The sequence below is a fragment of the Cicer arietinum genome, chromosome 6, assembly GCF_000331145.2.
Source record: "Cicer arietinum cultivar CDC Frontier isolate Library 1 chromosome 6, Cicar.CDCFrontier_v2.0, whole genome shotgun sequence".
NCBI classification, from domain to species: Eukaryota; Viridiplantae; Streptophyta; class Magnoliopsida; order Fabales; family Fabaceae; genus Cicer; species Cicer arietinum.
In genome coordinates, this window is record NC_021165.2 from 64,560,867 (window position 1) to 64,580,902 (window position 20,036).

The window sequence follows — 20,036 nt, forward strand, 5'->3', positions numbered from 1 at the left end:
CATGGGATTCTCCAAAACATCTCTATCTCTTTTGTTATTGTCGTTATACATTTTATTTTCTTCAACAGATGCAACATCTCGCATCACACATCGTCAATTGTTTAGAAAAACACCAATCTTTTCACCAAATGAACGAGCTGAAAAGCTCATAAAAAGCTTGAATTTATTCCCTAAGAATCCAGTTAATATTGTCAATAACTCTATTGATTTTGTCCCTGGAAAAATTGTTGAGAAACATTTTTCTATTCTTGGTGATTCCTATGAGCCTTCTATTGAAAATCTTGGTCACCATGCAGGGTACTATTCGCTTCCTCGTTCCAAAAGTGCAAGGTAAATTACACTTCTTTGCTCCTTAAATATAAACTCTATTTTAATATATTAGATATATATTTATTATCTTTTTAAAAAAAATCACTACAACAAGTTTTTTTTTTAAATTCGAACAAAAATAAAACGTTCAATTTAACAATATCGATATATTACAATTAAATTATATTTAAAGACGATTATTGCACAACTTTTTTGTTTGTATTTATATTATATGTCTTAGTTTTCGCACTATATATTTTTATTAGTGGGCCGTGATATTTTCAATGTTACTGGAGATCTTATGGAACCATAAAATTGTACTACAAGTAACATATCTCGTCATGCACATATAATCATTATATCATATATTAAAGCTATTATATATGATTTCTCATTATACGACCGTTGATAGTAGACATTAGTGTTTTAAAATTCGTTAGCTAATACGAGTGCTCTTTTTTTTCTTTAATATATATTTAAATATAAATTTAAATTTTGCCTAATGTGGTTCTCAATTGAATTTTAATAATTATATTATTTTTGTTGATTGAATTGCAGGATGTTCTATTTTTTCTTTGAATCACGAAAGAATACTAGTGATGACCCAATTGTGATATGGTTAACTGGAGGGCCAGGTTGCAGTAGTCAACTAGCTTTGTTTTATGAGAACGGTCCATTTCATATTTCCGATGACTTGTCTCTTGTATGGAATAACTATGGTTGGGACAAGGTAATTTAATAATAATCAAATTCATAAACAATTAAAATGTATTTTCTTTGATTATTAAATGTGTTGCATTCATTTGTCAAAAGAAATTGTCATATCAAAGACATTGGTAAACTAAGAGAATCATGTTACACTTAATATGTTTTCTTATTGAGATCATCAAGAATGTGTTTTCTCTTTTTGTAGGTATCAAATATTCTTTTTGTTGATCAACCCATTGGGACAGGTTTTAGCTACACTGCTGATGAGAGTGAAATTCCACATGATGAAATTGGTGTTAGCAATGATTTGTACGGCTTCTTGCAGGTATATTTTGGTCATAGTTCTAAATTGCAGTGCAGTTCTAATGTAAGCCAAGAAATTGTGACAAAATTTCGGTTGATGCCTATGCAATTACAATTGCAATATTGTTTTATATTGCAATCGTAATTTTAACTACACACCGTAAATTGGCACAATTTATATTCGAATTTTATAATGTGTAATTGCAGTTTTGGTTCCACTATTTTAGCTGAATCGCGAAAGTAGTCTCCTCATTTTGTTTCTCCCCAGTTCTGGTCTCAAACAGAATTTTGGTCAAAAACTTAATGAAATTTCATTTTTTAAAGTCGTACTATACCATTTATAATCATAGATTCCAGGTACAATTGTTGCAAATGAGATTTTGAGGTATGATGTGACTTAAATAAATGCAAAAAAAATGAAATTTCATCAAGTTTTAGACCAAAATTCCGTTTGAGGGACCAAAACTGAGGACAAACAAAATGGGGAACTACTTTTGCAAATCAGCTAAAATAGGGGACCAAAATTGCAATTAAGCCTTCTTTTTTTAAAAAAAAGTAGGCCTATAGGCCCACTAAACCCACATAATTTTAAGGGACTTTAGTGTGGGGGCCTTGTTTTTTTGGGTCTTTTAAATTATAAATTTTTTTTGCCCTCTCAACATGTGGACCGAGACCAATAATTAGGGGTCGTCAAATTGATAGCCCTAATTATACCCACCATTGGACAACACTGATATATAATATCATTTTCCCAATTAGAAATTTTGAAGCACCACTCATGACATATTGTGTATAAATTATATATGAGATACTAAATACATTATTTTTTTTTTTATAATCATAGGCATTTTTCAAGCAGCACTCTAATTTCGTTAAGAATGACTTTTATATCATTGGGGAATCATATGCTGGACACTTTGTTCCCGCTCTTGCGTCTCGAGTTCACCAAGGAAATAAAAACAAGGAAGGAATTAATATAAACCTCAAGGTCTAACGTTATTTCCTATTAATTTTATAATATATAAATTTATGAACATAATCTATTTTTTTTAAATATGCTATGTCAGTCAATATTTTGATGTCTCTACGATAGTTTCAACTTACAGTTGTTATTATGTAACTATCGTAGAGATCCTTAAAATCTTTATGTTGCAACAACAATTTTGAATCATATATGATCTATTTTGCATCCTATTAAAATTACATTTGAGTGTGATTCTCAATAAAATGAAGAATCAAATGCAATTGTGATTGTGGGGGTGATTTAAACCTTGCTTATGAATATAAAATGATTATTATTTGTTTTGAATTGCATGTTTTGGTTAATTGATTTGAGCTCAGTACAATAACAGGGTTTTGCTATTGGTAATGGATGGACAAACCCAATAATTCAGTACCCAGCATACACACAATATGCATTTGATATGAAATTGATTACAAAGAAAGATCAAGATCAAATCAACCAAATGATCCCAGGCTGTCAGGATGCCATAAAAACTTGCCGTACAAAATCTCTTTTACCAGCTATGCAAATATCATAATTTAAACAAATTGTTATTGTTCTATATACACAATTTATAATAAGTGTTGTCAAATTTATAATTTGTTATAGCGGCACTATTACACAAATTGTTTTAGAACTTGAAAACTACAATTTTTTACAATCTGCGATTGAAAACACTAATTTATATTAATTAATTGTATGTACTAGATAATTATGTCTCGATATTCTCTCTCTTATGTGATGTTTGTTAATTTGTATTTAATTTTTCAGAAAGTAAAGGTGGACAAAGTTGCTCGATAGCTCAAAATTCATGTGACAGCATAATGGGCAAAATTTTGCAAATTGCTGGCAACATTAATGTTAGTAATCAAGAGTAAAGAAAATTTATTTTATTTAAAAATATTACAATGTTTATAGATAGTTTAATAAATAAACTAATTGTATATTGTAATTTGCAGTACTATGACATCAGAAAGCAATGTGATGGGGACCTGTGTTATGACTTCTCATATGTGGATGATCTTTTAAATGATAATTCGGTTAAGGAGGCTTTAGGTGTTGGGAATGTGAAGTTTGTTTCATGCAGCACAGTAGTGTATAATGCTATGCTTCAAGATATGATGCAAAACCTTGATGTTGATATTCCTACACTTCTTGAAGATGGAATCAAAGTTCTTATATATGCAGGGGAACATGATCTTACTTGCAATTGGCTTGGTAAGTATTCTTTTCAAACCAAATTGTTTTAGCATTTGAAAAAAAAGTAAATAAATAAATAGTTTAATCCATAAAATCTTACGGATGCGGTCAATTCAGGTATTAAAATTATGGATGATAACAAAATCTACATCCACGAATATCCACCCTAACTTATTTTAATTTGGACGGAAAAAACCTGCTTTGATTGAGCGTGGGTGTGAATTTTTTCTGAAATTCAAATTCGATGGTGGAGACGGATTTGGGGGTGTTGATATTCATCCCACATCCGAACTCGTCCCATTAGTAATATTATTGTCATTTTAAAATTTTATGTACATGTATATATTTAATATTTTTAAAATTTTAAAAGTCTTAATATTCCGTCTATAAAAAATATGATTTTAATATTTTTTAATTTTATTATTGTATAATAATAATTATTTTATTATATTAATTATAATTAATAAAACTTTTAAATTTATTATTTTATATATGGATGGATGTGGGCGGAGATGAAATTTAAATTTCACACTCGATAAGAAATGGAGACGGGTGTGGGTTTTCCTCGACTAGTCAGGGTGGGTGTGGGGAAGACAAAACCTATTTGATCCATCCCACGAAGTCGTCTTGTCCCGTAAGCAATGGGATGAGTCTGACACAGTTTCAATAAAAAAATAAAGACAAAGATAAAATAAGAAAATGATCATGTTCGGGTTAACCCACCCCGTCCCAAATTACTTTAAGAAAAAATTATTATTTTTTGTTATTATTTTATGTTTTTATTGATTCACTCTCTCTAAAAAGAAATGATCAATCGGATCACTAACTTAATAATTCATATTTTGTAAAACAATATTATAAGTCACAATTCGTGTATGAATTGCCAAGTTGATAATCATATGTGACATATATGAGTTTATTTATATTTAATTGTTTTTTTCTAAAAAAATGTTTAAGGATTACTATTTGGCGTCTCCTCTTGGAACCAACCTGGTTTCGTCTTTATTTTGTTTGTCTTTAATGAACTCGCAACTAATCGAATTTGATCGGGTTAAAGGACGGATTAAGGTCTAAAATTTGGTATGATCAATTATTGGGGCCAAATGAACACTTCAAATACGACATAACCCTTCCTTTATACACCCTAGCAAAATCATCTTCCGCTCTGCCATGTTGTCATGCCTACTTAAAATCAAAATAGTCATTAAAATTGCAAAAGTATAAGATAATATCAATCTCTTTTGTATTAGTTAATAGAGTTTTTCAAAATTCTCCATGGTGATTGAAAATTTTCAAATTCAAAGACTATTTTGAAATTTTGTTAGATTTAGAGTCTAAATTTATGCTATCTTATAATACTAAATTGATAATTTATTTGTTCAAAAAAATTAGATTTAATTGAGTTTATTATTTTGTTATTGTTTGCGCAGGAAATTTAAATTGGGTTCATGCCATGAAGTGGTCGGGTCAAAACCAATTTGCGTCATCCAAAACGCTTCAATTTTTGGTTGATGGTGCTCAAGCAGGACTATTGAATAGCTATGGACCTCTCTCTTTTCTAAAGGTTAATTATTATATTTAGAGAAATGTTATTTGAACACATATTTTTTAACACTTTATTAAAATAGATGCAAAATGAGTGAGTAAATTAAAGAAAAGAAAAAATTATTAAAAAAAATGTAAACTGTATCACAACCACATAGTAACATAGTGTCGGGCACCTAACTTCGTTTCAAAAGAACATTAGTGCTATAGTTATTATTTAGAACTATAAGTATATTTTTCTTTGTGACATTGTGTAAGTTATCCTTGTTAAGGGTACATTGATGGAATAACATATTTGTAAATAAGACCAAAAGACTCGGGCTATGTTGTTCTATAAACTAACTTTATTCATTCATTTACTTGATAATGAAAGCACCAATGTAATGTATCCTTGTTAGGAGTACATTGATGGAGTATGAAATATTTATAAAAAAGACTAAAAGATTAAGGTCATACTATTCTAAAAAACAAACCTTTTGATTCATTTTTTTAATAATAATTAAGCTTAATTGCAGTTTTTGTCCTCCTATTTTAGATGTCCCTCTATTATATTTCTCCTCAGTTTTGGTCCCTCAAACATAATTTTGGTCAAAAACTTAATGAAATTTCATATTTTTTTGCATTTATTTAAGTCACACCATGCTTCAAAATCTCATTTGCAAAAATTGTACCTGAAATATATGATCATAAATGGTGTAGTATGGCTTTAAAAAATGAGATTTCATTAAATTTTGGACTAAAATTCTGTTTGGGAGACCGAAACTCAGGAGAAACAAAATGGGGGACTACTTTCGCGATTCAGCTAAAATAGGAAGATCAAAACTGCAATTAAGCTTAATAATTATAATTCACCAAGTCCCTAACAAAACATAAATGATATACTTTAACAAATATATTTTGAATCACCGTAATAGGTCTATCTAGATCCTTCTCAAATTTAGTGACTCTTAACCTACATTATCTAATGAATTTTAGATCTAAATATATTTTGGATCATAACACTTGTTGATTCCACTTGTTGTAACTTTATTACTTTGTTGTGCCACAGGTGAATGGGGCTGGACATATGGTTCCTATGGATCAACCAAATGCAGCACTTCAAATGTTGGTAAATTGGATGGATGGAACACTGAACAAGTAGAAGCTAGCATTTTATGCGTCTATTAATTGATTGAAATTTGAAACAATTATGTTAGTGCTAATTGAATTACACTGATAAACGGAAATATTTTGCTAACACAAAAGTAGATATCGGCATCAAACACTACACTGAATAAAAATATAACTTTCGTTTTAATATTAATTTTCTCGCTAATTGAATTAATTTTTCATTCACCTCAAATTATTACACACTCATGTTGAGTGTATTATATGATATCATATCGATATATGGTGTCAATATTTGTGTTTAAAATAAAATAAAATAAAAATACCCCTAACATATCATCTCTATGTGAGGGGTAGTGAGGCAAGTGGCACACTTAGAAATACGAGTGGTGTAAAGTGTAATACCTTAGAAGTTGTGCAAAAGTCCCTATTTTGCCCAACGTACGTTATGGAAGAATTGGGGTTTGGCCTTTGAGAATATTTGTTTTGAACTTTAAACCAACATAATAAAATAAAGATTTAAGTACGTTCGTTTCCGTAATTTTATCTTATAGGTTTATTTGTTTCTCTTTATTAATGCAAGTCGGACTATGTCGGACAACACTATTAGTTAAAATTGCATATGTATATATGTGACAAGTTATTTATACGTTTTAAAGTCAATGAGGTCAAAAATGAATAATAATTGTTACGGTAAAAAATCTTGAGTGTTTTTTGAATTTAACGAATTCGTTATCAAAATTTATCTTAAAATAGAAAAAATATTAGGAAACACTTAAAAAAAATAAAAAAAAATAAAAATATTTGAAATTAAATTTTGAGTTCGGAATTAGCACCCTACCGTTAAAATACGGTTACTTATAATTAATTGTACAAAATTAATATTAACTTAAATATATTTCTTTTTTCTTATTATTAAATATGAATATCAATTGTTTTTTTAATGTGATTTTAAAATATGTGTGCTTAAGAAAGAGAGAGGAAAAAAATAAATTTTTTATTAATGGCCTTGACAAGAGTGTGATCTTGCTCAGACGTATCTCTATGTGCAATAGAGAAATTAAATTTACGTAGTTTTTAGATAGAAAATGTATATATTGTTGACACCTAATTTTGTCCGCTACTTTATGATTTTTAATAAATATATAAAATAAATAAATAAATAAATAAATAAGTAACTAAAAATGATGAAAATAATAATAAAAATAATAATAAAAATAAATTGTTAGATTTTTAGAAAATCATGGATTGTGTTTGGTTTCTATTTGACTCTGATTCCTTTCCAAAAACTTTTACAATTTTCTAATTAAAAAAGTAAATAAAAATAAACTTATTTAATTAAATTGAATTTATGGTAATAAAAATTATTATAATGGTCATCATTTGAATGAAAAAAAAACCGTAAAGAAATAAATCAATAGTATTAATGGTGGTCAATTGAATAGAAAAGAAATCGAAAAAATGAATTAATCATAATAAGAATCAGTATAATTGTGGCCAATTAAATGAAAAGAAATCGAAAGAAACAGTAATTCATTGCAATTATTCTCTTGTCTTTTGTAATCTGCACCCAAAAAGTCTATAAATAGTCTACCACAAGAGGAGAATTCGGAGCACAATTGAGAGAAATTGAGAGCACAAAAAAAATAAAAGAGAAGAGAGAATAATAGAGAGAATAATAGAGAGAAAAGAGAGAAGAAATATTGAAATGACTTAGTAAAGAATTTTTCCAGTGCGGCAAACACTTATTTTTCTTTTCTCTTCTTGTCTATTCTTTTTTTACATTATTATTGTTATAGAGTTTTGTTTACTATTCTATTCACGTATGATATAAACAATAAATTTTTTTGGTTTCACGATCAAGTTTTGGAACCAACTAATAAAAATCAATTTGATTGTTTTGGAACCAACTAATAAAAATCAATTTTGATTGTTTAAAATAAAACGATACACAAATCAATATACAACACATCACTCCTATTATTATTTTCATTATTACCATTATTACTATTATTATCATCATTATGTTGTTAATTCATTTTGATATATAAAGTAAAATTAGTAATAAAATCGGTAAACACATAAATATTTTCTACCAAAGAACTACTGAGTTTTTTTGATTTCTCTACTGCACATGGGAATACGTAGGAGCAAGGTCTTCCCCTTGGCAAACCAAATAAATAAATAAATATTTTTTCTTCTTTATTTAATTTTAATAATTTATTTTTGTTTGTTTTTTTTATTATTCTTTTTTTGGGGGGTAAAGATAAATAAATAAATAAATAAACAGTATATATATAATTAATTATAGAGTAACCATTTTAACGGACGATGTAGGGTAATATTATTTTCCCTATTCGTAATCGACTTTCGAATCTATTTTTTGTGGTTCAAGAACTTTTACTTTGGTTTTATCTAATTTTCCCTTTTAAAAAAATAAAAAAAATAAAATTAGTGGCGACTTCCTTTTTCGCTGATTAATTGGACGTGATATATATGTTGATTGCATTTAAAGAAATTGTGTTTTGTTGTTGATAAAAATGAGTTGTTTTGATGGAAACAAAAAAAATGACATAGTTTGTTTGATTTCAATAATTATTTTGAAAAAAAATGAGTTTTAAGACTATTAAGTTGTACAATTTTTGTTTCATAAACTCAAAGACATGTCTCATTCAGTTAATACGTTTAAGAATATTTTTTATTTATAATTTTTTGTTTTAAAATTGAGCTTTAAAGGCACAAAGTAGTACAATTTGTGTCTTAACAACTCAAAAATTAAAAACATCACATCTAATTAATCTAATATTTATTTATTGTGAATGTTTTTTTTTAAATAATTAAACAAACACATAGAGAGAAATGAGTTCATTGTTAAGAGAGAGTGGAAGAACAAACACACATAAAACGGTCACGAACGGGGAGTTGTCTGCAGTGGTGGTTCATCGAGGATCGAAGTTAATTAATGATGGTGGCTGAGTGGACGCTCTAGCGGTAGCGCTCGAGGTGGTAGTTCGTTTGAGGTCAAAGTTGACGGAGATAGTTGTGTGGACGCTCTGACAGTAGTATTTATGGTGGTAGTTCGCGGAGGTCAATTTGATGATGGTTTCTTAAGGGATTTGCAAAGGATGATGGAGGTGGTGATGTGTGGCTCATGATCTATTTAACTCTTTACATTTTTATTTAGGTGTTTTTCATTTGATTTTTGTTGATTGTGTTATTAAAAAGTGTTTGCATTTGTTTATGGTTATTAATTGATTTTATGAAGAAGATAGTGGTTTTTTTTGTTGATCTTATAAACAAAGAATAACTATTTTCCCTCTATTCTGATTTTTTAGGAAAATAAAAATAAAACTCTCACGTGATTTAATTTTTAGTTCTAAATTTTTAGGCTATAAAGATAAATCATTGCATCCATGAGATAAATTGAGTTCTAGTTTTTTTTTTATTGTTTTGTATAAATTATAGAGTGACAAGTGAAGATCAGACTTCTACTTTTTGTGGAGTGCAAAGTTGGTGAAAATGAAACTTCTATTTTTTGATGGAGTACAAAGTTGGTCAAGATTCAAAAAAAAGGAAACATGAAAGCTTAAAATGTGGAGGATGGAGGTTTGTACTATTTCTACGAAAAATATTATTTTTATTTGTTTGTTAGTTATTGTTTCTTTTTATTTACTTTTTAAAATTTTTATAATATAAATTGGACAATTTATTAAAACATCAGTGAGAATGTAAATTCAATCATACAATAAAATATGATCGTAGATATATAAAATTAAACACATAATTATGACTTATTATTTTTTTAAAAATTTAACTGGTTGGAAAAATTAAGGTACCGTAATAATCTCAAAATAAAAGGTAATAAATACCCCTACTACAAAAATTATAAATATCATTATATTATAAATTCCCAAATATGACATTCTCCTATTCATGTTTCTAGCCTCCATTGATTCATTTTAAGGAGTGCCTCAACTTCAACCCCCAACCTCCACCCCCATCCATACACCCAAAGCCATCATAAAAAATCAATAATATGCTTTATTTATGAAGATGAAACCAAGTCAATAATACACCCAAATTCTTCATAAAAAATTAAAAACAAGTCAATACCACTTTTTTTTCCCTAGTAGATCTCAAATCTTACATCTTTTATTACACCCAATTTCTTGATAAAAAAATTAAAAGCAAGTCAATACCATAATTTTTTTCGTGTAAGATATCTTCCTCTTATATATCAAATCTTGCGTCTCTCAATTTTGCAACTTTATTTCATTTTCATGAAACAACATATGCTCTATTTATGAACAAAATAACAAGTCAACCAGAATTTTAGTGTAAGAGAATAACAAGGTACTTAACAAAGATGTTCTGTTTCTAAAGATGCAGAGAACAAATAATTTGTCAAAATTATGAGAAAGAAGAATAATGGAGGTGGAGAAAAAGAAGCAACGATTATTATATGACATTTATATTAGATGCCTTGCAACCAATTAATAATATTTAACAAAATTTTCACAGAAAATACCAACTTAGTTATCTTGACAGACGAAAGTTAAAGCATCAAATTCAACCAAATTGAACTTCAACAATAAGTTAAGGCACCAAAAAGGTTGTTAAACCTAAAATAAATTAAGTTAACTTACACTTTTTTATCCTATATAATTATTTTTATATTTCATTTTGACTTCTTAAATTTTTGTTCTATTTTGGACTCTTAAGTCACAGTTATATTTTGGTCATTTCCACTGTTTTCATTTTGAATCTAATTAATTAATATTTCTTTCTTCTTTTTCTTGTTCAGCTGGATCCTAATAACTAAAATGTTATATCAATGGAGAACATATATAATATATTCAACCACAAAAAAGGACACAAAGTATTAGAATATCTCATTTTTGTAATTTAAGAAATTAAAATGAAAAGGAAAAATTTAAGAGATCAAAGTTTTAACGTCTATAATTTTAGAAATTAAAATTAAACAAAAACATTTAAAACATGAAAATAAAATCTAAAAATAATTTTAATAAAAAATATAATTTAAAAAATATTTTATACAAATTAAAAATATATAAAAACTAAAATCATCTGACATATTGCTCTAACCAAATGTTACAAAAAAATGGAAATTTCCGAAAAAAAATTAAACATTTTTTTCCAAGTAATTTAATATACTCACCATCTTTTAAAAATGAAAAAACTATTAAATAATATTCGAACAGTACATAAAAACCGATTAATAAGTTCAACTGGACTTTTTGTCCAAAACCATTTGAAAAGAAAAAGATTCTTTAACGAATCCATTATTTTTTAAATGATTTATTCGTATCTGTTTTTCTATTTTATGTAGAAAAATTTATCATATATCTGTTTTTCTATTTTATGTAGAAAAATTTATCATATATCTCTATATTTGTACGTATACTTCACAAATTTTTAAAAATAGTAAATATATTTTTAAATTTTTTTTATTATTTTATCAATTCAAATTCTTTTTTTTCATTATTCAAAAATTAAAAAAAAAAAAAAAAAAAAAAAAGGATTTTTAAAAGTTATTGGAAAACCCTTTTAAAGTTTTCTGGTACATAAGGTTTTTATCAAATTTTTTTTTTATAAATTTTTCGATACAGAATAGTAAAGAGATGTTTACTGAAAATATGTATACTACTAGAAGAATAAAATGGTGTGTACTCGACACTTTAAAAAAAATTCGGTACAAAAGATTAAAAAAGTCTATACCAAAAACTTTAAAAAAAGTTTTTCGATAAAGAAATTTAAAAATGTATATTACTGAAAAACTTTAAAAAAAAATTTGTAGTGGTTTATCGAAAAATTCTTCGTAAGTTTTCCGATACACATCATTTTTTTTATAGTTTTTTTAATTAAAAATTTTAAAATTTATATGACAATAAAAATATCATTTTCTTGTGTTTATGATGGTAAAAATTAAATGTGGAGGATATAAGGTAAATTTTGCTTTTATATGTTCTCTCTCTTTATCCTCTTCTTTTTGTTACTTCTATTCACAAATTTATTTGATCTCTCTTGTTTAATAATTCAATTTAGTAAATTTTGTAGTGTTCTAGTTTTCTGTAGAGGAAACCTACAAAATTGTTTTGAATAGTATTTTTCCTAAATCAAATTTTTTAATTTAAAAAACTGGTTAGATTTCAACAAACATGTTTTATATCAGAAATTTTTTACATATACATCTTCTTTTAAATGAAACTAATAAATATACTCTATATTGAAATTTATATATTAAAATATTTATTATTTGATTTTTTATTAACAAGACCATGACATTTCAGTTCGTCCTATAAGAGTATCTAACATTAATAATATATAACAAAAATAAAATAATCAATGACACTTAAAAAATTATAAATAAATTTAACTAAATATATAAAATACTTATAAATATGCTTTAATGTCTTAATTTCAGCTCCGTGATAAAAAAAATAATAAAAAAATAAAACAAAACGAAAAAAATACTAGAAAACATTGTCATACACATCTACTCAAATTTGATGTATTTTTTAAAATTCAATGTATTTTGTTTGACTTTAGGGTTTTAGGATTATTATTTTCATTTTTATTATTTTTATTTATTAAATCCAAAGAAAAACACAATAGAGGGTTGTTAAGAAAATAAAATTAAGTTGTTATTTTATCTGCAAAATAGGAAGGAGTTATTAAAATAATATAGATTTATTTGCAAAATAGAATGGAGTTGTTAAAATAATACAACACGTTATTTATTTTAGCATATTTATTCAACTGCCTGTACTTTTTTTTCTATTATATGTATTTTGTTTAATTTTACTAATATAATTTTATTTTTTAAATATTTTATTATTATTTTTAATTTATTAAATTAACAATTATTTTTATGTAAAATTAAAAAATTAAAAAAAATTAGATAATCACATTCTCAGATTTCAACCTCCAACTGAATAAAAAAATCATCTATCTCACACGAACGGAGATGTCCTTTTGAATGCCAATAAAAATAGAATATTTTAACATATATATTCCATATTCAAATGTATGATACGTTGGTTAGTTTCTTTTTAAAAAAAAATATATACGAAAAAAAAAATCCTTATATCAGACCATTTTTAAAATATGAATGAAAAATCTGAATAGACTTCAAAATCAATCAATATTTTAGATATTATTTGGACATCGATTTGAATAGGTTAATATTTAAAATTCTTTAAATTAAGGGTACGTTGACAAATCTCATTGGACTTAAAAATCGATCCATATTCTGGGTTTTATTTGGACATCGTTTTGAATAGGTTAATATTTAAAAGTCTTTAAATTAAGGATTGAAGGAGTTTGAAGGCTACAAAATCGAGATTTATTATGTAGAAACAGAAAATATAATAGTTAAAAATATTTTTAGTTCTTATAAAATTTTAATATTTTAATTTTAATTTATATAAAATAAAAATATATTTTTTAGTCTATATAAAATAATCATACATATAGCTTTTGTTTTTATTGTTAAGTTAACTTATATTCTTAAATGAATATTTTAATCAATGTTGTTCAAAATAATTTATAAAATTTTAAAATTAAAGAAAAGTTAAATATGTTTTATTTATATATTTTATTTCAATAGAGACTAAAACCGTTTGTTGTTTAATTTTATAAAGAACAAAAATGATATCATTATTTTATAAATATTAAAAATAAAATATTAAAATTATATAAAAACGAAAAATATATTTAACCTAAAATTCGTTAATTATGATGATATATTCACTTTTCTGAAAAACTTTATAAAAAAATAACAAAAATAAAGAGCTGAAGAAAATTATCTAAACGCAAAGAGTTTAAAGTTTAAACAAACAAGGTAGTGTTGGGTCTTAACTAAACCTTGATTCATCCGAAGCTAAAGTTTTACTCCGTCTGAATTTTTGCTGTGATTGCTAAGTGCAAACCGTAAACTTTCCTTCTTTATATCTTCGCATTCCCCTGAAGCTGAGTTCGACCGTCAATCACCACGGTTCAATCTTCCACCTCATTATAAATGTATATATGATTTTGTTCTTTTTAATTTTTTTATACATATTTTTTAATTAGTTAAATTCGACTGAAAATAATCGAATTCAAGCTCTATTAATGGTTTTGAACAAGTTAGGGTTTTGTTTGGGGAAAATTTCCAGATGATTGATGTTCAATTTGGTATTTAATTATTTTACATTATTACCGTATTGTTTGAATCTTGATCCAAGCACCTTGCAAGTGTGTATATTTTTGTGGCATTATTAATTTTTTTTTTTTGGGTTTTTATTTTTTTCAGTGATTCACAGAAAATATAATCATAAGTGAGAGATAGAACTTCTCGATTTGTATTTCGTATTGAGAATTTTTTGGTTGATTGTGATCTCATGGAAGCTGACAGGTATCATTCATAGCCAGTTATACTTCTATTATTTTGCTGTCTTTATTTTAAAACAAAAATAAGGGAAATAAATAAATAATTAATCTTTACTAGAAAATCATAATATATATTTGTACTTCGATAGTAACATTAGCATATATGCAGTTTCACCTGGTTAAGTTCATATTGTCACTGTGAATTTGCATGTACTAACTGATCATTTCTTATGATTAAGTTGGCATTGAAGACTATATTGCAATGTAAATGAAACCATGGATAAAACATATTTTGATATTTAGCAGAAAGTTATTTATACTACAACAATTGCATGAGCGAAACCTATAGCGGTTAAAAGAATTGAATGATTCTTCCTTTTTTTTAAAATAAACTATAATTTCTTGTGTATTATAATTATAATATATCTTTTATGATGCTCATGAATGTTTTACCAGATTAAATACTCCAACCACTTTTGAGATGCCATTGGAGGTTTTGGGTCACGAATTGCAATTTGTTCAGGTATTATACTGTCTTTAAAACTGCCCATTTTGAGAGTAAAGAGTGATTTGAGGAAGGTGTTCTTCTCTGCAATAGGTCAGCGGAACTTGAGTTATGGAATTTTAATGCAAGCAAATTAATGTACAGCCTGACCTTTCTCTCTTTTAGCCAACATAGATACTATTTCCTTTAGCCAACTCCACCTAGTGGGATAAGGCTGTGTTGTTGTTGTATAGATACTTCTTACTTTAATTAGTGAAATGTTAGCTTATTTCACCCGGTTCATGTCAGCTATCTGAATATTTCTTTTCAGAAGAAATACTCGTAAGTTGATTTTTAACTAAATAAAGATGCTCAAACTAATTTTACTGAAAGGTTGAACCGAATATCTTATTGCATCACAATGAGGGGATAATATGAGTAGGATGACAATAGTTCACATGCGAACCAAAGGCTTTCAATTTGCAGTGCTGTAGAGACTTGAAAGTTCTGCTTAATTAGTAAGAATTGTCAAATTCTTTGGGAAGATTAGAAGAACCAATTAGATGTAGGGCAACAGCACATTTCCCCTATGTTTTTAATAGCTCCGCAATTGCAGAATCGCAAAGCGAGAATGGTCTTAAGTGTGACACTATTTGATGGCTATGGGCGTTTAACGATAGCAGTTTTCGCAGCCGCAAATCTCAGAAAAATAACAATGATTTCCCTAGAGATGAACCTCCTCGAACATTTTTGAAATCATGATTGACCATTGGAAATGTGCCTTGTTCTCTCATTGCTTCAATTTATCGGTATTATGATGATTATGAATTTATTGAAGAATGATATTTTTTATATCTTTCTATAACATCTGACAGTTTTATATTAATTAGGACCCAAATTCTAAACACCTGGGAACTACAGTATGGGATGCATCACTTGTGTTTGCTAAGTTTCTTGTAAGTTGTGTTTCATCCTCAAATGCTCTGGAAAGTCTTGTCATTTTTCATGAATGAAATTGTTAGATCTTAAGTTTTGTTTTTACATAGTGGTATAACTTAACTGCTTCGCTCATTAGATTATCAGTTACTAAAGCATATAAAATGCATGGCTTATAACTTTGGATGGTTGATAAGCCAAAAGGGATTTGCCACAATTTCCAATCCCAGAACCAAAGAGGAGCCATTGCTCAACTCACATTCTCATAAGAGAAAAATTCTATTTCGTTCAAAGTTATCCAAATGAGCTCCTTACATGAGGATTTAAAGGAAAAATGCTCATATGCTTGCTTAAATAGATCTTTAGACATGAAGTTAGGCTCATTAGGTGGACTTACAGCACTTAAAATAAAACTAATATCTATTTTAATTCAAAACTAAACTCAAACCAAACTAAACATCGTGATTTGAAATTTTCCTTGCTTTTCTCCTTATTAACTCCTTTTAGGTCCTCGTCACATGGCCATATAGATTAGCTTTGGACTTGGACTTATTTTGCAAATTGTAAATAAATAGGAACACCTTCATCACCCATATGTTTTCCTTCTAGGAAGTAGAGGGCCTTACGAAAAGAAAAACTAATTTGACATTAATTAAAACTTAAAAAAAACGCATTCTCTCTCTTCTTTGGGGGGCATGGTCTTATCTTATGGTGAGGTTAGATCCTTTGAGGTTTGGCCGGGTCATAAAGTTCTTGAGATATTACACTGAGTTTACACATTACATTGCCTTGTAATATTTTAACCTTGCTTTATTCTAATTCCTTATTGTGCATCTTATATCATTTTAGGAACGTAATTGCAGAAAAGGAAGGTTTTCCCCTGCTAAACTTAAAGGAAAACGTGTAATTGAACTAGGAGCTGGCTGTGGTGTTTCGGGGTTTGGTGAGTTTCTAAATTATTATTAAAAATCTGTTTTTTAAATTATTTATTGGTTAAAATTGATCTAGCTATACCCTATTTTATTACTTTCTCAGGGCGGTGATGCCTAGGCTGATCTAGACTTCCTTTGCAGGCATGGCTTTGCTTGGTTGTGATGTTACTGTGACAGACCAAAAGGAGGTTTTGCCAATATTACAAAGAAATGTTGATCGAAATATTTCAAGGGTCATGCAAAAAAACCCTGGTTTGATTTTAAACTTTTGAACCATTCTTATTACCATATGAACTTGTTATTCATTTATCTTTTTATTTTAAACTATTTAAATTTAATATTGTTGAACCTTCCCATTGTATTTATTCTTGTTACTGCATTTTGTGGATTTGAATGACGATAGTATCTCACTCAAAATTTTCTGCTTCTAGAGTCATTTGGCTCAATCAAGGTTGCAGAGCTTCAATGGGGTGACGAGAGTCACGTTAAGGCGGTTGGTCCTCCATTTGACTACATTATTGGCACCGACGTTGTAAGTGTTGAACAGGCCTGTCTTCTACAAAGTAGATTGAAAATAGATTAACTCTTCTATAAATTATTTGCCGTCATTTGAATAACATCATCCTACTTTTTGTTTTACTTTATTCCATTGAAGGTTTATGTAGAACATCTATTGGAGCCTCTATTGCAGACAATACTTGGTTTATCTGGACCTAGGACTACTATTTTGGTAGGTGATTCACCTGTTTATAATTAAATTATAAACTTAGTTTTATTTATGGAGTTTGATTCACTTAGTTTTTTAAAATTTGTCCATGAAGTTGGGTAATGAGATCAGGTCCACCTGTGTCCACGAGAAGATGCTTCAGATGTGGAAAAAGAACTTTGACGTGAAAACTGTCTCGAAATCAAAGGTATGCTTATATGTTCTTTTGTCATCATCTATGTCTTGGATTAATACTGCTTTATGTCATGTTAACAAATACGTGAGTTTGTTTACTACTTTTAACAGCACTTAATTCTTCACTTTGTATAGATGGATGAAACATTTCAACATCCAAGCATTCAACTCTTCATTATGGGATTTAAACAGTTAGCAGAGGGCACAAAAAATTCAGGTCAAGCTGCTGCTGACAAAGTTGATGTTGAAACTGTTGTGGAAGATAATGACACTGAGCAAAATATTGTAGTAGAAGGATCTGGTCTTGTTGAAGAAAACACTGAGGATCATAGTAATTCAATTCCCCAAAATGCACAGCTTAGTGAGTGGGAAGCCAGAAGGTATGGCTCAATGGCTGCAAGGATTTTGCGCGATGTAAAAATATCTTGATTCTGAGAGTTGGTCTTTCAGTCTTTCAGTCTTTGACTTATGAAGTATCATAGTGGTCAGATACATAGGCTTCAATGTGGTGTTCACCTTTACATGATTCATTTTTCAGTAAAATCACTAGCAACGATGAAGCAGTAACCTTGTTAAGTTTGCTAGAACTCGAAAGCATTTGCATAATGCTTGGCAACTGCAGCATATATATAACAGTAATTATATTATTCTGCATGATAATATATTGCATCTTGAAAGTTGAGGTCTTTAGAACATGTATGGAATTCTGCCTTTTAAAATTAGAGGTCTTGAGTTTTTATTATTTTTTAGTCACGAGTTTATCCATTTAAAAAAAGCTTATGAATTTTCACTTGCAAAAAAGTTCTTAATATTTTGTGAGTGTTTCAGAGAAGTTGAATGAGATAATTTTTTAAATAATATTGAGATACCTAAGTTAATTTGAACTTATAATTGAGAAATGGATCTATTTTGTTTCCTAGTCATATTCATCTGCATTAGATGACATCTCACTCGATAGAAATTGATAGTAATTAAAGGGGAAGAAATAAACTGTTTGGCAGAGTGATGAAAAAGTACCATAGTAAAACTAAAGGTGTTAACTTAGTGATGAGAGCTAAGTTTTGTAAATTTAAGATACCAAGTTCGAATTCTATCATAGACAATTGTAAAATAAGTATTAGTGTCATTTGATTGATAAAAAATTCTCTCAAATTTTTTAATAAAAATAAAATCAAAACAATGTTATTTTTCATATCATTTTAATGTTACTGTTTTTTGGTACAATTTAATGTCACTTTTTTATGTAATAAATAAGTGAACACATTTCGATTCTATTCTTTAATTAGCAAACTAGAGGTAATATAAGATATATTTCTCAACCTAAAAAGATTTGATTGGCACTAGAAATAGATGCAAGTTGTTAGGGTAACTCTACATGGCATTCTAGTTATTATTTTTATTTGGGGTCAAAACAGGGCTTCCAGTTTGAATTTGGGGTAACTTCTAAGTTTTGTTTCACTTCACAGCTTATCTAAAAGTAGCCCAACAAAGCCCTAGATCCCTGTACTAGCAAGTATAGTGTCACTCTTCTTTTGGAGCAAATATCATATGCAAAAGTTGGTGACTTCAATCTTTACATAATCTGAGAAATAGGTCCCTTTCCATATTGTTTTTCCCCTATGTTAGGGCTAGGGTTCCTATGGTAGACATTGACAAAATCACAATGAGTCGTCGTAATTCTATAAATGTTACGGTGTAGTTTTATAAAATTATAGTAATTCACTTTAATTTTACTATTTCTTTTTTGTTTAAATTATGATTTTGAATTTTCAAACAAAAAAATCTAATTGCTGTAAAAAAATAGAAATCTAATTAAACAACATCCTACTTAGTTTTCTAAGAGCTAGTATTTTTGTTTTTCATTCAATAGTACTGTACCCTACTAAAATAGAAACTGAGTTATATGTAGTAGTTCAAGTAGCTCAACAATAATTTATGTTCTATGAACAGAAAGCCGAGTTTATTAAACTAATGCATGTGTTCCTTTATAGCAAAAGAACTATTTATTAATATAATAATTTTAGATACGACAATTAAAAACATATTTGACGATATGACCCCAATTTTATATTACAGATTGAATACTCGATCCGTTTCCAATTTTTATCTTTTAAATATTTTATATTTATTCCAAAACTTTAATTCTTCTAAAAAATTAAGATACAATTTATGATATTTTCTTATGTATCTATAAAAATTTAAAAATATGTGTCAAAT

At 27.6% G+C, this 20,036-nt stretch overlaps 1 protein-coding gene and 1 pseudogene across 3 annotated transcripts; both read left to right on the forward strand.

Moving 5' to 3' along the window:
- Positions 1-5,081, forward strand: LOC101490413 (serine carboxypeptidase-like 48; annotated as a pseudogene).
- Positions 5,082-13,979: 8,898 nt separating this feature from the next.
- LOC101506550 (uncharacterized) lies at positions 13,980-18,538 on the forward strand. Of its 3 annotated transcripts, none has more exons than XM_004506001.4 (10): positions 13,981-14,218; positions 14,490-14,591; positions 15,023-15,089; positions 15,941-16,006; positions 16,836-16,929; positions 17,060-17,170; positions 17,350-17,450; positions 17,574-17,648; positions 17,740-17,832; positions 17,955-18,538. In XM_004506001.4, exons 2-10 carry the CDS (start codon positions 14,578-14,580, stop codon positions 18,246-18,248), a joined length of 915 nt encoding a protein of 304 aa, XP_004506058.1. In that variant the 5' UTR covers positions 13,981-14,218; positions 14,490-14,577; the 3' UTR covers positions 18,249-18,538. The 3 variants fall into 3 exon arrangements, with proteins under 3 accessions (XP_073225698.1, XP_004506058.1, XP_073225697.1); XM_073369596.1 differs by having other exon boundaries at positions 13,981-14,192; XM_073369597.1 differs by lacking the exon at positions 15,941-16,006 and having other exon boundaries at positions 13,980-14,218.
- Positions 18,539-20,036: the final 1,498 nt, after the last annotated feature.

Bases quoted from the DNA above. Each gene is read 5' to 3' on its own strand.
- LOC101506550 (XM_004506001.4), top strand. The intron at 16,007-16,835 runs GTAAGTTGTGTT...ATATCATTTTAG, and splicing joins TTGTGTTTGCTAAGTTTCTT to GAACGTAATTGCAGAAAAGG. The intron at 16,930-17,059 runs GTGAGTTTCTAA...CTTCCTTTGCAG, and splicing joins CTGTGGTGTTTCGGGGTTTG to GCATGGCTTTGCTTGGTTGT.